Raw genomic sequence first — 17,927 nt, 5'->3', positions numbered from 1 at the left:
TGCAGCAGCCGTGACACTGGAGACCTCAGCTGGGAAAACAGAAGAAGGTGGAGCTGTGGAAAAAACGAGGGTAAACACATGTTGATGTGAGGAGCCGTTTGTTCCACGACAATGTTTGTTGTTGGTGTAAAGCCAAGATCTAACGGCTTACCTGTCCTGAACCAGAATTTATGGAGCATCAAATATTACACAACCTCTCTTATCGGGCTCAGTTCTTGGAAGAAGAAGCCAGAGGCGACTGGTCACTTCCTGTTGCCTTTCTCTGACTTTAAAGCTGAACTAAAGGAGTAGTTTAACATTTTGAAAGGCCCACATTTCCTGTTGTTTTCAGAAAAATGAGATCCACAGTTTCAAAATGAAGGCAAAGGGCAAATATTTTTTAAACGTTTGCCTTTATTGATACGACAGCTGAGAAGAGACAAAACGTTTTGGGAGGAGAAGGATAGGTAGACATGGATCAAGTAGCCGAAGTCCAGAGTCTAGCAAGCAGCAAATGCATGGAGGACTCTGTGTGTGGGGCAACCATGATCGATCGACTGAGCTAAGACGGCAGCGAAAATGTGCAAACTCATTTTTCATTTGTTCTTTCAGATGCATCTGCATTTCCTTGCTTCTGATTGGTTGTAGCATCCAAACACATTTAGGTCTGTGCTCATTTAGACACCTCTTGGAATCAAAAGTGGACTGAGAAGCCGCAGAGTGTGTTGCACTGGAGAATGGCTTTGGCGGTGCCATCTTCATGCGTGGTGTGTTAGCGAGTGCACTCGTGTGTACTCTGTATCTGTATGTACAAAATGCGTGCTGGTGACTATATCTGACTGAAAACATACTGAACGCACATGGGGAATCGTTCATGACATATCGCCAGAGACCACCTTAATCTCATGTTCACAATACTGAGCTCAATTAATGCATGACTCCAGATTTAAACTCCTCTCACAGATGCAATTAAATAAGGTGTAACTTATTTGATACAGATTCTGAAGTGATGCCGCTGCCCAACTTGAACCAACCGAGCAAGAACGCTGCGTACCAACTCTTTTAGAATGTGTTCAGATTTCGTCTGCTATTTTTTTTTTAAAGCACTGACACAGCCTTTGTAATTAGATCTCCTTATATTTGGAGAATCACATCTGATGTTGCTGCTACAGAATATATACAGGGGAGCCGGTAGCCTATAGTGGTTAGTGCGTGCGCCCCATGTACAGAGGCTACAATCCTCCAAGCAGGCAACCCGGGTTCAAATCCGACCTTTGGCTCCTTTCCTGAATATCATTCCCCACTCTCTCTCTCTCTCTCTCCTGGTTTCTGACTCTATCCACTGTCCTATCTAAATAAGGCATAAAAAGCCTTAAATAAACTAATACATACCTGAGATGGCAGCTTGTTTCTTTATGGGCTGACATGCTAAAGATACAGCCCATGTAATATCTTCACACTGTACTTCTGACCCCAGCAGAGAATCTATGCAGTATTGTCAAGAGGAAGATGAGAGACACCAGACCCAACAATACAGACGAGATGAAGGCCGCTATCAAAGCAACCTGGGCGTCCATAACACTGCCTTTTCGCCTCCATGCCACGCCACATTGATGCAGTAATTCATTCAAAAGTAGCAGCGACCAAGTATTAAGTGCATATGAACATACTTTTCAGAAGGATAGACCTGACCTTTAAAATTTATTTTATGTAATATTTTAAGAGCTGAACGCCATAATCACCAGGATTAAGAAGAATAAAAACAGGCTTGAAATTTTTCACTGTATCTCTTATGTATCTAGGATATATGAATGTTTCACTTTTTCAATTAAACTTTATGAAAAAAATTAACTTTTCCACGATATTCTAATATTTTGAGCTGCACCTAAATGAATAAATAAAGGTTGATTCATTGACATCAACAGGAAAAACCAGCAACCTTTCTCTCTTTTTCTTGAGCGAGAAAGGTTGCTGGTTTACTTTCATTGACAAACTTTGGTTTTCACAGCAATACTGCACGCAATCTTAGCAAGGCAACGAGAGTGAGTGCTGTCAGACGGGACCCTCAGTGAAGTTTCTGAATCCCTCTCCTCCATTAGCTGTACAGCATATCATATTTGTCCCATGTAGGCACATACCTTATTAATATGAATATGAGTTGCATACAAATTAATTCACTGCAGCAACAGTTTTCTTTGTCCAATATAAGGGAACTATTGTCACTCCAAGTAACTCTGATCACCAACTTTAGTTTCATGGTTTATTTATTTCCCCCTCTGTCATCACTTGTCTGTAACCAGGCAGCATAACCCTAAATGAGCTGCAGACCTCTGGTCATGAGATCATGTCAGTGCACTGTAATGGTCACCGCATCCTCCATTAATGCACCTCAGATCAAGACAAACACGGGTGCCCTCGATTCAGTCTGCAGAGGAAAAGGAGCCTCTGACTACTGTGGTCAGATGGCATGCCAGCCTCATTGTGTGCCCACACAGCTGTGACCTTCTCAGGGATCATCAAGGAATCTGCCTTCCTGATTGAGATTCCAAGTAAGATTAAGTGCGGCCCCTGGAAATCTGTGTCAAGGGAAGCATACAGTGTGTCAGCCGTCGGCCCTCACACTGTCCAGATTTTGGTTTGCAGCTTGTGTGCAGTCAGCGCCACAGAGATTTACACTTCATGCGATGCCGGTTGCCTGCGCACAAAATTGGGATTTGATATCTTTAAAACTCTGCGGCAACCATACCAGACAGTCTATGCAGCATAATAGGCTGGAAATACCTCGTAGTTAACGCAGCTCTTAAAACTGACTTGACTGAATGCGACATGACATCCATTGTGTCGGCTTTATGAACTTCCTGTCTGGGAAATTGCAATTCATGAGTCTGACTAGTCATTTTGTATATTTAAATATATTTGAATGTTTTTATGAATTAAAGTTATGAAGAATTAGTAGTTGAAGTTATTAGTAAATGTACTCATTAAGTAAAAATGGATGTAAAAGGTAGATAGATCTGTTTGGTCCAGGAAGTATTTGAACACCTACATTTCTACATCAGCATCAATCACCAATCATATTCATTTCATTAGATGAAGCACTAGTTTTGTTTTTGGTATATCATGGTATTTGTATTTTGTCTAAATAGAGGCGCTGCTTGTCAACAGGTAAGGCAAGCAACTGCTTGGTGCCCCCCTGAGGCTCAACCAACTTTGACCACTGCAGTGGCTCAAAATGTGCAAATTCTGCAAAGGCAGTAGGAAACCTCCCTAAGGGGGCGTCATCTCACAGTACTCACTATTGTTGCCCAGCGTGTTGCATGTATTATCACTGAAAGTCACCAAAGAAAATGAAGAGGGATTCTTTGTCTTGGAGTGAAAATAGAAAGAGGTAGAAGAAGAGTAAACAGACATAATTGGATAGGCTGGTTGGAGGGGCCCTTTGACTTTCTGCCTGTAGGGCCCTATAACTTACAGACTCAAGAATCACCACTTTAAATAGAGCCATATGACCTGGTATTTTACAGTAGACAATATGTATAGCCTAAATAACAGATGTTTTGTTGCTGTGTGGTAAAAGCAGACTGACAAACTGGTTCTTGTAAGACCGAGTTATGATCGAAGAGAAGGCAGGTGCCAGGTCAGCCAGCTGCTTGTTAACCTATAGCCTAAGTTTCTTGCTATTGTTAATCTCATAAATAAAAGACAATGTGGTCCTTGTATCAGCATCAATATCATTAGGCTATTTCCCATTCATTATTGGAAAACCCGTTTGTAAAAATGTAGCTCAGGTAGCCTTCAATGAAGTTAATAGAAAAAACGACTGTTGATTTTTTTGCTTGTATGTAAACACTTGTTGGTAGTAGTAGGCTTTTTGTAACAAGTCTTATCGAGTCAATGAATTTCCAATAATGTGTCAGTTTAAGTGTGACACTGCAAATTAAGGCGATTGTTTGACATGCATAGTGGATGATGTCAGTGGATCAGAGACTGACTCCAGGGATGACATCGCAGAAGTTGCTAACGCGCAGGAGGACGAGAGGATGAGAAGGATACAGAAAATGTGGACTGTCTTTTAAAAGCGATATATTGGAAGCACGCATTTTAAGAAAAAAAAAAAAACACATGCAAGGTGTACAATCCTCTGAGTGGGTACGCTTCCTGTGTGTGCCAATCTCCACCATTGTCCCAAGATAATCTAATTGAGTGCGAGTTAAATATAGCTCAAGGGGCGAACAAACATTTGGCCAAGAGTGACACCATTGGCGTGATGTAAAGCGCTGTTAAACCCTGCAGCAACAGGCACCATTGTAACCAATTAACACACAGGGAGAAGGTACAGTGGAGTGGGACAGGAGGGCGACAGAGGGGTGAAGGAGGATTCAGTGCCAGGACAGAAGACTAAAGAGAGAGAGAGAGAGCTCACTAATGGGAAGGTCAGGACAACAACAGATGATAATGAGACAATCCTGTGAAAGGCAGGAGCAACTTGTGTTCCATTACCAAATGTTGTGTATTGTTTGGAAATGTTTCATAGTGATGCATTTGCAAATATAGGATCATATTTGCACAATTATAGGTTCTAAGTACGGTACTTTAGTGAGCAAATAATGACCAAAGTATAATTTTATTTTTTAGCAGAAATTGCACAAGACTTATGGATGAGTGTATTTGTGTCTGTGCACTACATTCCCTGACTCCTGTTTTCACCCTTCTCTTCCTGCAACACGTCTCCTCTCTGTAAGATTTCAAAGCAACACCTCCCCTCGAGTGAGAGCTGCTCCTCAGTCAAACACTAGAAATTCTTGTTGTGTTGTTGAAAGACATTTAGTATACAAGTCTGGGCTTTTAGAAAGGCTAAAGAGAAGGAGTTTATCTTTATACAGTTGTCTACTGTAGCAATTTAAAAACAGGCCTAAACAGCTCGCCTTTAAGGGAAGAATGTGCATCATTTTATACATAAATATAGCTGAAATCATGTTTATCGTATGTTAATGTTGCTCTGAGTCATGATGACAGTCAACAATGAGAAGTGCAAGTCCCGCTGGCAGTGTTGTTGTGAGAGCCGTGTTTACATAGACGGGACGGCCGGCTCCCTACCTTTGCTTTTAAAAGCTGTTTTAGTCGAGGACTAGAGAGAAGAAGAGTAACATACTCACTGCTTATTTGGATGTCATGTAAGCTTTTTTAGATCACGGACACAATGTGTGAATTTATGTGCAATGTGAAGCTACGAGCTGCAGGATGCAGGACACAGGTAATTGCAGCTCGAGCCAAAGACAATTTTGTTCGCCCCTTGCGCTAAACTCCTTGCATGAACCCAAGGTGTGCCGCCGGAGGAGAGCGGAGGCTTCAGTATGTGGGAGGTGTCACCAAATAGCAGTTTGATTTGGTTTCATGCTGGTGCTCAAGGGCGACATCTACTGGATCAAAAAGTCGTGCCGTCTTTCTTTGAATTGACGATTTTGATCTGTAAAAATGTACAAAAATAATAAGATTTGTAAACATTGTTTTCTGTCGTCCACTATAAAGAGTGATTAAGTTCACTATGAGTGCAAATCAGAGTAGATGCATGCTGAGACTTAGGAGACCGGGGTTAAAGTTGTTAGGAATCAAAATTTAGAGTTAACTTATTTTTTTTCAAGCATTTTATGTCTCCTAAACTAAACGTAGAAGTTTTGATACCTAAACCTAATCAAACTAGAACAATCTTCATACAAAGTTGCAATGTTGTAAAGTTCGGGTTTCACTTCTTAGTTTGGTTTTGGTGGTTTTTGGCCATTATTATAAATCAACTTTGAATTCTGATTGAACTGGGTAAAGTGCAGGGTCTTACAAATGAAGGGTTATCATCTATATTCAATATGTTTAGTGTTTAAATTAACTTTTTAACAACAAATCTGACATATGAACTTATTAGGTGATTTTGTTTTATTGTTTTACTTACAGCTTGTTTCTTCAGCTTTTAAACGTTACAACAAACAAACCAAATATTTCTCTGAAGGCCTTCTGTATTTTCTCCTTCCTTATTCCCCCTTCTGCCTCCCCCGCTCTGTATCTTCCCCGCTCTCAGTCTATCATCCGTCCCCTTGCAGAAACACATGGCACTCTGGCGTTCCTCTCATTCCACTATAACAAGCCACATTCCCTGGAACACTTCCTCCGCTCTGTCCCTGCTTGTGGTCCCTGAGTCCCAGAGCAGACCCCCCCCCCCCCCCACCTCTCCTCCCCTCCAACCTCCCACTTCTCCCACACACCCCCTCCATGTCCCTCACCCGCCCATATCTGGTGCTTATCCCCGGGCGTCTGTGGCTCCCCGTGTAGATAGCCACAAGCAGCCAGAGCTTCCCATTTAACCGTCTGTCCTGATCAGTCTGTCTTCTGTCTGTGAGTCACTGTGGATCAGATTGTTCCAGGCGCTCGGCCCATATAGAAGGAGGAAGAGAGCATCCAACACCAGGACCTTTTAAAAAACACACAAACCAGCAGAGGAAGAGGGGAGGAAACCTGGAGAGACGGTCTCCATCACACCCATGAGAGACATGGGAGGAAAGGAGAAGAAGGTGCTGGTCATTGCAAATTTGCCCAACTACAAAGGGTGAGTTTTTTTTGGACTTATTGGACATTGTCTTTCCTCTAATTGGCATGGTAAAAGAAGCATTTTGACCTGCATATACTTGAGACAGAGTGGTCTTCAACGTGCATAATGGCCGTGTTTTGCATTCTAACACCTCTTTTCCGGTGGTGTCGCTTACGCTCGGTGCAAGGTGCCACTTGTCAAGTTACACAGCACACTGATTTACTTCGCACACATTTACTCTGCGCGTCATTTGAATTAGACCTTTACTCTCAAATTTTCTAATAAAAAAAAAAAAAAAATGGATTAATTAAAGATTAAAGTTACAAACAAATCTGCAAAACTTTGTTGTTAAAATTTGACAATCTTAAAAAGTCCAGTGCTTGCCTTACCCGTTGACAATTCTCAGTGTTGTTGGAGTTGTGGGGATTCATTTGCAGACGCTCAACAAACTGGACAAACATTCATCTATTTGTCCTGTTTAAAAATAAAAGAAAGGGGGAATAATTGAATGCATTCTTTGCTTCTAACACCAAAGTTATTCATGCATAATTTAATCCCAAACAAGAATGCAACCCCATATCGCTGCGGACTAAAATAAGAGCTGTGCTTTGTTCTTAGCGAAATGGAAACGTACAGTGACTGGTGGAAGTTCTTCAGTTACACATTTATGCCGAGGTTGCGGAGCTGTTGTCAGTGTGAAGGATTGGATGTGCTTGTTTGTTAGCGTGTATATCCGTGTTTACCGTGCTGCATGTATCTGAGAAGCCGGTAGTGCGTTACTCTACCCATAAATACTCTGTGTATACTTTTATTTATGTCGGGGTTATATAGGGCACTAACAGCAGAATATCAGGGCCTCCTGAGTTCATCGAGACTTTTGGCCACGTCCTAAGAGATCATCCTTAGTTCACCTATTTGCAGTGGACCCTCCAGAGAGTGAAGGCGATGATACGTTGATCATGAGCTGGCATGGCTGGAGAGGGAATGCTGAGTTTAGTCTGAGAAAAATAAACCTGTTGATCACTTGATATTATCGTGTCAGGCAGTCAACATGCTTAATTTGATGCCTATTAATTTGAGAAGTCTCTGTGGTCGCTTGAGGATCCTCTCTAATGAAGGAATGCTTTTTTCCCCCCTCTTCTCTATGAGGTTGTGGTTTGAAATTTTAGCAAAGTCAGTTCGAGCGCCACACTTGAGACCTTTTGGAACTCTTTAACCGACCTTCGCTGCTGATATTTGAACTTTGACGTTCGCTTCCTTCGGTTAAGTGGAGGTCAAGTTTGATGTGATGGTAACGTCCTGCAGTCGTCTATTCGCTTTCATACACACGCACGCACACACTCGGAGACACATTCCTGTGGTTTATAGGCTTTGATGGATGTTTCCATGCAACTACTAAACCAGGACAACAGAGGCCCCCGAGAGAGATGGCACCCTCTGTGTCCATTTGAGACCGCCCCTCCTACTGAGGTCTCCTGGGACTAGATTCCTCTATCCTGGCCTGATACCTAAAAAAGGCCCCTAATCTGCCCTGTTGCTGTTTCTGTACCATGTCAAAAAACAAACATGCTGCATGCACACGTGTAAACGTGCATGCAGCACCCCCCCCGTGTGTCCTCCCTCACCACTTCACATTATCTCAGCCGAGAGCGTCTGCAGTAACTGTTTGCCTAGCAGCCGATACACAAATCAGACACTGAGATGATATCTTAAAGATCATTTCACAGCCAGCGACATGTCATGACGTTTGGCCGTGCTAAACTGGAGCACCCGGACGAATTGTGAAATATTCAGGCCTGGCTTGTTATTCTAAACCATGCAGCTCTGATCAAGAGCTGACATGCCCCCTTACTGTGCTATGGATAAGAATAAATCATTTACATTTTAAAGTTGGAGATTCACCATCCAGAATCCAATTCTGGAAGTACATCCTGTTGACTATATCGCTATATTTACTTGTGCTACAAGTTTCATCAAATAACTCCATGATTCCACGTTAGCTTTCGGTTCAGTTTGTCCTTCATCCTTTTTTTGGGGGGCTGTAGATGAACTAAAAGAACTGAAAGCAGAAAGGGCAAACCTGCATTGAAGTATAAGAAAAAAACTGGATCACAATTATAAAACTGGCTCAAGATGTTTACCTTTGAAGCTCGGGAGATAGTAACCAAAACAAACAAGGGGGAAATGTTTGAAGCTTGATCCAAAGGGAACTGGACTTGGATGAAGATCTTGAACCAAGTCCAGTTGCCTTTGGATCAAACTTTGAAGTCGCCGTGACCTGGATGACTGACAAGAACCAGACAAGGGTGAAAAAGTTTTTTTTGCAGAGAAAGGAAAGAGTTGCAATGAGGCGTGGTGCATGACGCTCAGAGGTTCCTCTTTCTTCTTCTTTTAGATAAACTGGCATTCACAGTTACATCAGCCACACAGTGAGCTCTGCTTTTAGCTTATCCGGAACTTTTCCACTTTATGATCCTGGTACCATTTTGGGTATGCGGGGGGGGTGGGGGGTGGGGGGGTGCAATGTCACCTGTTACCTTTGTCCTTCACAGTGTCTCTCTTTTCAACACTCTCCGTCGTTCCCAGTTTGTAGCTCGTACAATCATTTGGTATAAATGAACCCTCGGCTTTATGTGGACTTTAATACTGATTTAGGCTGTAGTCCTGAAAATGGACAAATTATTTTACCATAACAAAAGCATTCAGACGGCGTCCCCTCTGATTTGTATTATTTTATCACTTGTGCTCTGTTCTTCTCCGTCGTGCATTTAATAACCCTCATAAACCGGCAGTATATATAGATATGGGGGTATTTAATGCTTGTGGGTTGGTTTTAACAGTGATATTTCCTGTCATCACGTTGCTCCATGTGGTAGGCTACATTTGGCATTGAGGGGTGGTTGTGTGTGTGTGTGTGTGTGTGTTGTGGGGGGGGGTCCCCTCATTTTTTTGTCCTGCTCTTTACTCATCTAAACACAGACTGTTGGTCTCACTCGGTCCTCAGGGTCTCAGTGATTCATTACCACTGTGAGAGTTATGAGACACATGCAGTTCTTCCTATCAGTTACACGGAGGGATTAAGATGGAGAAGACAGATAGGAACCACCCCCCCCCCCCCTTCACGTTTTATAGAGGGGGATTACAAGAGGCCGCCAAGCAAAAGTAAACAGACACAAACTACAGTATTACTTGGACAGCGACCCGCTGGCTGGTAGCCTGCATGCACACATTAAACACAGCCACATACCGCAGAAACACCCTTATGTAACCAGTGTTTAAAACAACAATGAGTCAAAGTGACCACAACAGAAAGCTAGCTGTTCACATTTAATTCCCGTCTGCCTGGCAATGAGCATTGTGACAGCTCCTGCCTCCTAATGGTTTTTTCACTGATGGAGGTTTTCCATTTCTGGTGCCCCTTGACCCTCGCCCTGTACTACTGAACACCTTAAAATAAAGGCCCTTTAAAGTGAGTGACCCGGGGGCCAACAGGCCCCGCGGGGTGACGGCGCTCTCCGGGGCTCTCCAAGGCAGCAAGTCATGTCAGCTGCAGCCGACACCGTCAAAACAGGAGTTCTTGAAAGGCTGAGCGGCGCTCGGGTCAGACAGCTGTTGTGTTTCATAGGTATGGTAGAAGAAGAATGTAGTTCCTTTTTCTGAGGAGAAGTCTTAAAATATCAATTCATAATCATCATATTTAAGCAAATGCATTATGCTTTTCTCAGAAAACTTGACAGCCCTTAGGTACTTCAAGTAAAATCTACTTTAATACTAGTAATTGTGACTAAATGTCCCTTTAAAGAAACCTCAGAGGCTTTGGGCCATCTTCATGGCACTGGGTGGCGGGTGGGACTCCTTGTCCTCCTGACGCTGCTTGGTGCAGGTCTTCCCCCGCTCTCTCTCCCAGCATTTCCTGCGTCTCTCAAGCTGTTCTATCAAATAAAGGCAAAAAGCCCAAAACATAACCTTAAAGGTGCACTGTGGAGTTTTGATAGAGAAATGGGAAAGATGGAGAAGTGTACAGATTCTGAGGTATATGTTCATAACTCTACACACAAACTTTGAACCCTGTAACACTGTCTGAAGAGAACTTTGAAGAAGTCATGGTGGTGGGTCCGCAGCAGTGAAACAGTAACTCTCCTGGTAGCTTTTTAGCTCCAAACAGAGTTCCAGAGACCCATTTATTCCTTTGAATAACGTTTGTGTATTTAGTTCAGAAATTATAGCATAGAATTGTTTAACTTCTCCAACTTTCAAATTCCACTACCAAATCTACAAAGTGCACCTTTAAAGTCATTTTACAGGAATCCTACCAACCATAAGACAACCAAATGTCAACATGAACAATGACCTAAACGCCACGTTGGTTTGTCTAAGTGCAGCTGTATATGTATAAATTATAAAGTACGCTGATTATTAACTAATTTATTGTTTTATTACTGGAGAGGTTACACTCTGTGCATTAACTCCACTTTATTTATCAGTTGAGTACAGAGACTAGTCAATTCAGGACAAACACTTTAATCTCAACAATGAAGAAACCAATAATTAAAGGAGCTGTGTTACAATGTTTAAAGTTGTCTGCAGGCTGTTTTAAGCCTCAGTCTGTTACAACGACTTTAAACAAATATCAATGTTAGACGTCCTTTAACAATACGTATACAATCCGCCTTGACGGCTGCACCATTTTTGCAAATTGTCATAAAGATTCTGCGACTTTCCTCCCCAATTTCAAACTTTCCCCAGACATTGTTGTTGCCCTGTTTCATATTTCATTATCATTTTAATTTACTGTGATCGCAATGACAAAACTCAACCTCTACCTTCTCTTATGCATGTTGTTATCTCCAGTTTGAACCAGCCCCTTCTTAGAGAAAGAAAAGTAAATAAATGAAGATAAAAGTCAATGATATGTAAAGTTGTGATGAATCACTGTATGTAAATCCCAACTTAAGCAGCAGTGACAGGTGCATCCCCCTGTCCGCTCTTTCAGTTTTAGCACTGCAGTTGAAATCCAACCCTGAGAAAGCCCCTGATGCTGAAGAGCAGCCCAATTGCCGCTACATGCAGTCTTCATCGCATGCTCTGCGCTGAAACTACAGCCACTCTCTGACCTCAGTAATTGTCAAGCAAAGGCGCAGGACATTTACACTCTGGGGGTATAAATATCCCCCCAGTGATCTTCCATGACTCCCCCAGAGGCTCAACAGGTAGAGCGCAGCAGAAAGCCAGCTGTCACCAGCAGGCATCAGAGCAGATTCCCCCAACCCCCTCAACCCCAACCCCAACCCCATACCCACCTCCAACATCATCTGTCATCCAGTTTGGATCTGGACTCCAGGACGGCTCGATCAAAGCTCGTGGAGTGCACTCACCACACAGCTATTTGGACAGTGTACATTAAAGTTGTGTAACAGATTTCACAGGAGATTTTGCTGAACCTCTTCTATGAATACAGGGATCTCCCTTTAATTCACTGCTTTCATTAGGCAAGTGCAAAGCAATGTTGCAAAGCACCGACAAGGACTGCTGTATATCAGGGTGGATTAACAGGATTGTTGCATCAATGTGACGCAATACCTTGACATTTAAAGTAATTGATTCTCTGCGTTAGAACTTGTTAAGAGATTTATACTCACAGTTTATTTATATTCTCCTGATTCTGCCAAGAGAGCTATATATCATCAATAACACCGTTTAAAAAAATCACCCTCTGTACAGTGTGTGCCAGTGATTACAATAACTAATCAGACCTTTTTATTTTGTACCAGGCTTTAAACATGTTAATTTATGCTGTAAAAACAGCTTTTTTGAATGTGGTGTGTATGTGACTTCCTGTGTTCCTGGAGCCAGCCTCAAGTGGACACTCAAGGAACTGCAGGATTTTGCACTACCGCAACACCTTCATTTTTTAACACTGGAGGTTGCAGTTTGATACATATTAGTTTTTATAAAAGTCTCAAAACATCCTGTTACAGAACATTTTTGTAGGTCAATAGTTTTATCCAACAATATTTTACATTCACAAATTAGCAGCTATTCAAAATAATTTGGAAGATACTGAAAGCTGTGGCGGCTGTGGCTCAGTGGTAGAGTCGGTCATCTCTTGACTGAGAGGTGAGATCTGGAGCAAGAAGGTTGGGGGTTCGATCCCCAGCTCCTGCAGCTACATGTCCGATGTGTCCTTGGGCAAGACACTTAACCCCAAGTTGCTCCCGCTGCTTCTTTGCCTGTGTATGAATGTCTCTTTTGTTGTTATTTCAGGTCAGACAAGAGGACTCCGTGTAATGACTCTACTTCTGGCAAAAAGAATGGAAAACCTCCTTTGTCTGCCGTACCACCACCCATCCCCATGTCCCCCATCGTAGAAAAGATGGAGGGGCTGAAGGCGATCCGCAACCGCAGCAACAGCCTGCGTCTGGGCCGACTGGCCTTCTACCGGCACCTGGAGAAGGTGGAGACCATGCGATGCTTCTGGGAGCTCAAACACGTGGAGCTGGAGGGAGCGAACCAGCAGGTAGCATTGACACTGCGTGTATTCTTTTCACTGTCCTCACCACGCAGAGCCATGATCACACAGCAGTCATTATTCACATGTGGAGTTGTATAAAGGGAGGGAATCTGAGTTCTGTATCACATAGGGAAAGTGAATAGAAATCCTTTATTGTCATCAGACAGTTTCAAACAAATTTACATTAATGCATGAAATTTTTATGACCTGTGATTGGCTGGTGATCAGTCCAGGGTGTACCCCACCTCTCGCCCAATGACAGCTGGGATTGCTTCCCGCCCCGGACCCCGGTATAGATAATGGATGGATGACACACGATTTGATACCTTATACTTTATTGTCTCCTTGGGGAAATTTGCTTTGGACTCAAGTGCTGCAAACGTTCAGCTGCTTCCACAACGGATCAATAAATAAAAACAATCGACACAAACACAATCCACATCAACAGAAAAGCACATCGTTAGCCTCATAGCATAATTGCCTAAGTCATATTTTAAGGGTTTCAGAAAAGAAGGAAAAACACATTCCAAGTTATGTGACTGGAGTCCACACCTCTGCAGTTCATAATTCCTATGATTAACTGAAAGTACATTTACCCTATAGAAAGTTGAAGAAATACGAGCTAGCTCACCAGATCAATCAAAGAGAAGAGCTAATGCTTCACTTGTGGTCAGCTGAGCCCTGTTCTTCAAGGGGGTCGCCATCTTTGTATGTAGCGTCAAAAATGCCTCAGTCAAAGAGATGACTTAGGCGGATAGGGCTTTTAGAATAACAAGCATTCTGGTAGGCTGAGGACTTAGCCAATAATGCACGGCTGCACGGCAGTGTTAGGAGAGTAGAGTTAGGCAGATTTGGCCAAAATATGACTTTAATTATGCTATGAGGCTAACGACATACCAATGCAAAACAAAACACTGCATATACTGCACCTTACACATATTGTGCAAGATCTTCATAAAATCCACGACCACATTCACATCACAAACACATGCATTCAAGTGAATAAAAGTGTCTATTTCACAGCAGATAATATAAAGTGCGACAGATAGATTTGCTTTGTGAAAAAGTGACTCGCACTAGAAAAATGTTGCACAGGTAGAAAGTGAGTGATGGAGACCAGTGGCTGCCTGTAAGTAAAAAAACAAAAAAACAATCTCAAATGCTTTCGAAAAATAACCTTTTGCACAACAAGTATGTCAGGTATTTATTGTGCTTAAAATTGTCCCAGTCTTTGTAATGTGTGCCCCATGCTGGCATTACTGCCTGTAGTCTGTTCAGCCTGAGCCTCAGTCATCAGTCTGTGCACAGGGGATGAGGATGAAGGGGACGGAAATAACTCGCAGCAGACTCTGTCCCAGCTCTGTGCACCTGTTGGCAAACACAACATGTGCAGACAGGTGGAATACAAAAGGCTCACTAGATGGCGCTGCAGATCTGCATATGTTCATCCTTCATCTCCCCTCTATCCTTCTTTCCAAGCCCAACACGGTCACGGCTGTTCATCATGAGTCTGCTTCTGCGCGACGTTTCTAACTACATTTGTTATGAATTGTGGCTTTACAATTAAAGATTGATTGATGTTATATGCGGTCTAATTTGAGCCTTGTCAGCTATCAGAATGTCTCTCTCTCTCACACACACACACATGCATAACAAGCCATAGACTTAAATAAATGTGTTAAACAAAGTTACACAGGTGTAGTGGCCACAAGATGGAGGCACTGGGCCAGTTTGTTCCTGCAACAATCCTGCAGCTGGTGAAGTCTCCCCCCTCTTTAGAAACATTTTCTTTGATTCTTTTATCATCATTGTGATTGTGATGTTACATTTAATGCAGTTTTGTTAGGATCTAAAAGTAGCATTAACATTCAGCTTGTGTCTATTTCAGGAAGCTGAGATAACAGGAGAACATTGTACATGTACGAGTATCAGCTGTAGTTATAGTCTTAAAATGTTACACATATTACCGAATATTTAGGGCTTTCAAAACGACGTGTTCATTTTGATAAATTACAGAAAAAAAAGTTGCAATGAATGCTAATTATCTGCACTCTGACGTCACTGATCATCCAACAGTCTACAGGATAGTTAATGATCAGACTGAACATCCAAGTTTAAAAAGATGTTTTTTAAGATGAGATTTAAAGATGGAGAGACAGTCAGTATTACGGATGTCTGGTGGGAGGGAGTTCCAGAGAGAGAGGGGGAAAGGGGGGACGCCCTACTTCTGTTTTCTATTGTTTTCTACCACATGTTCATTCTCCTGTCTGATTATCACCCACCTGTAAATTACACTGTGGTGTCTGTAACATGATTCTCTAAGACATACAGTCCGATCAAATGTGTAAAACATGAATTAAAGAAAAAGACGTTTGAAGTCTGACTTCCAGAGGCGGAGGGGTAGAGCGGAGGGGTAGAGCGGCTGAAGGCTCTGGACCCCATGGTGGACAGATGGGTGTGATGATGTGAAGGAGGAGTTCAGAGAGGTACAGAGGAGTTAGGATCTCAGTGTATTTACTGTTGGCTGCAGGTGACAAACAGTTGCTGTATGTGTTTCTACATTATGTTTGATATTTGTTTTGTTTGTGTTTTGTCTCATCAAACTTATAAATCAGTGATTCTTTCCAAATTACCACCAGGCAGCGCTCAGGGAAATATTCCAGCTACATGGGGGGGGAGGGGGGAGGGTCTAGTGTGTGTAATTTAAGATCCTCAGTCTGTCACAGAGCCCGGTGCACAACTCTCTCACCTCCCGCTCTATCTCTGAACTCAGACCTCAGTTGTACCTTTACTCCCCCACCTGTCTGTCTGCCTGTCTGTCTAATCCATCTGCTTTACTTTCCCCTCTCCTCCTCACACCTCCAGTTTTACACTCCTCATAGTTAAACTTCTATAAACACGGAGGGAGGGCCTTCAGATGCTCCGGCTTCCTTAGCAAACGCCGTCGCTCAAGCCGCTCTGCTCTCTGCACAGGTTCTCCTCAGATTCCCTCTGAGGAATATTTTCCCTCCAGGGGGACCCGTGCTCTGTGGCCTCTTGAACCCTACCACCACCCAGCTGCTGCTGCTTGTAAAACCAGGCTTGCGTTGGACTCGCTGCGCTCCAAAAATTCTGCTTTGAACAATCTTGAAAATGTTAGATGCATAACACAGCAATGTTCTGACAAGCTGCAGTGGTCTATATAGATGTTAGTGTTGAAAATTTCAAAGGATGAGAATTGAACGTGATATAACCCATTTTCCCGTGGAGAGTAGTTTGAAGCCTTGTGACATTTTGGGTCTCTCCATTTTGTTTTAAGCCAGAAAAAAACATATCTGGATACTTTAACCTCTCTTATTTGATTGAAATGTTGCAGTAGAAGAAAACTTGTCACTCACATGCACACTTGTCTGTTTACTGTAAATGAGACCATAAGTTACCAAATGATCTTTCTGCTATGTGGAAGAAGGTTTGCAATGAGCGCTCAAGACCATACAAAAACTTATCAGGAAAATATTTACAGAGGTACGTCATCAGGAATTAAAAGTAGGGCTGTTTCATCCTCGATTTCTGTTATCATCCAGTGGAGTCGCCCTCTGCTGGCCATTAGAAAGAATGCAGGTTTAAGTCACTTCCTTGTAGGGCTGCACAGTTAATCACATTTTATTATTGCTATCTAAAGCGACATTAACACTCACAATAATGCAACGAATGAGAAAAGTTGTTTTGGGTATACAAGTAATGCTTTCAAACTCCGCATGTGCATTTTACCTGTTGGGTGGGGTTTAATGACCATGCTTTCACACCGTTTTGAGGCAGAGAGATGTAGCTTTGGGGTTTGGTTGCCACGGGAAAAAGGGAGCAGGGAGGGATTATGACAATTTGCAGTTATACATAAATATCATCCAGTGTTAACTGATGACAGAAATCCAGAATTTGTTTTGCCTATTAATGATATGATTGATGAATTCATAATGTTGACTCCTCAGACGTGATATATAAATGTATATCCTGCCAAAACATGAAAATCAATAAAAAAATGTATCACAAAACCAGGAACTAGAAGAGCATACCGAACAAACTCCGCTAACTACTATACACAAACAGCAATACAAATATTATCCCTCCTTTCAACCTGATAAACCCTGATGACCGTATTTCACAGAGGACTCGACACCTACTAGGAGCTAAAGATGTAAGAGTTCAGTTCACCTTATGGCTACACTGGACCTATCTCATGCTGTTCTAACACCACAAATCTCAGCAGTGTGTAAACTCACTGTCATCAGTTAGAACTAATTCTCAAATGAGGCTACGTTTGAAGTTGCTCAGAGCTGCGGCTACTCAGTGCAGAAAATAAATAATTTTGTCTACTGGTTGTGTGTTACTTACTCACATAAAAAAGGAGGAACATGAGAACTTTTGTGGTGTTTTTTTGTTTGTTTACTTTCTTACTTTTTTTTTTTTTTTTTTACTTTTGCTGTTTTTCTCTCCCCCCCTATTTGCCAGGGTCAGGGTGTAGTTAACTATTTTAACCGCTCAAATCTTTAGCTTTGTTTCTGCTTGAACTTTGTTGTTTTAGTATTCCTTTATGTCTCTCTCTCTCTCTCTCTCTCTCTCTCTCTGCTGCACATGGTGCTGCATGTGTCAAATCAAGCCAAGTGCTGAAGTAGCAACACGTGTCTAGGATCAAAGATAAACTTAGCAACATACATACACAGGTGTTTGTTTACATGCGAGCGTGTTCTTCAGCTGGATAGCAATTGTAGTCATCTGCAATGATTCACGCAGAGGACTGTCTCTGTGTCTCTGTGGGGAATAGAGACAAATCTCCTGCGGGACAGATAGGTGTGCGCATGCATGCATGAAGTGCTGTGTCTG

The 17,927-nt window shown here is 42.4% G+C and overlaps 1 protein-coding gene across 1 annotated transcript in view; it reads left to right on the top strand.

The window, feature by feature from the left end:
* The first annotated feature begins 6,297 nt into the window (after positions 1-6,297).
* The window catches only part of mylk4b (myosin light chain kinase family, member 4b), a 38,818-nt gene continuing 27,188 nt past the window's right edge, over positions 6,298-17,927 (top strand). Inside the window, exons 1-2 of the mRNA XM_061034280.1 lie at positions 6,298-6,574; positions 12,821-13,073. Of these exons, the coding sequence (XP_060890263.1) occupies positions 6,510-6,574; positions 12,821-13,073 (318 nt within the window). The 5' untranslated portion in view covers positions 6,298-6,509. The remainder of the gene's footprint in view (positions 6,575-12,820; positions 13,074-17,927) is intronic.

This window comes from Labrus mixtus, chromosome 3, assembly GCF_963584025.1.
Source record: "Labrus mixtus chromosome 3, fLabMix1.1, whole genome shotgun sequence".
Lineage (NCBI taxonomy): Eukaryota > Metazoa > Chordata > Actinopteri > Labriformes > Labridae > Labrus > Labrus mixtus.
Note: the sequence above shows the minus strand (reverse complement) of the source record. Positions and strands in the feature narration are given on the sequence as shown.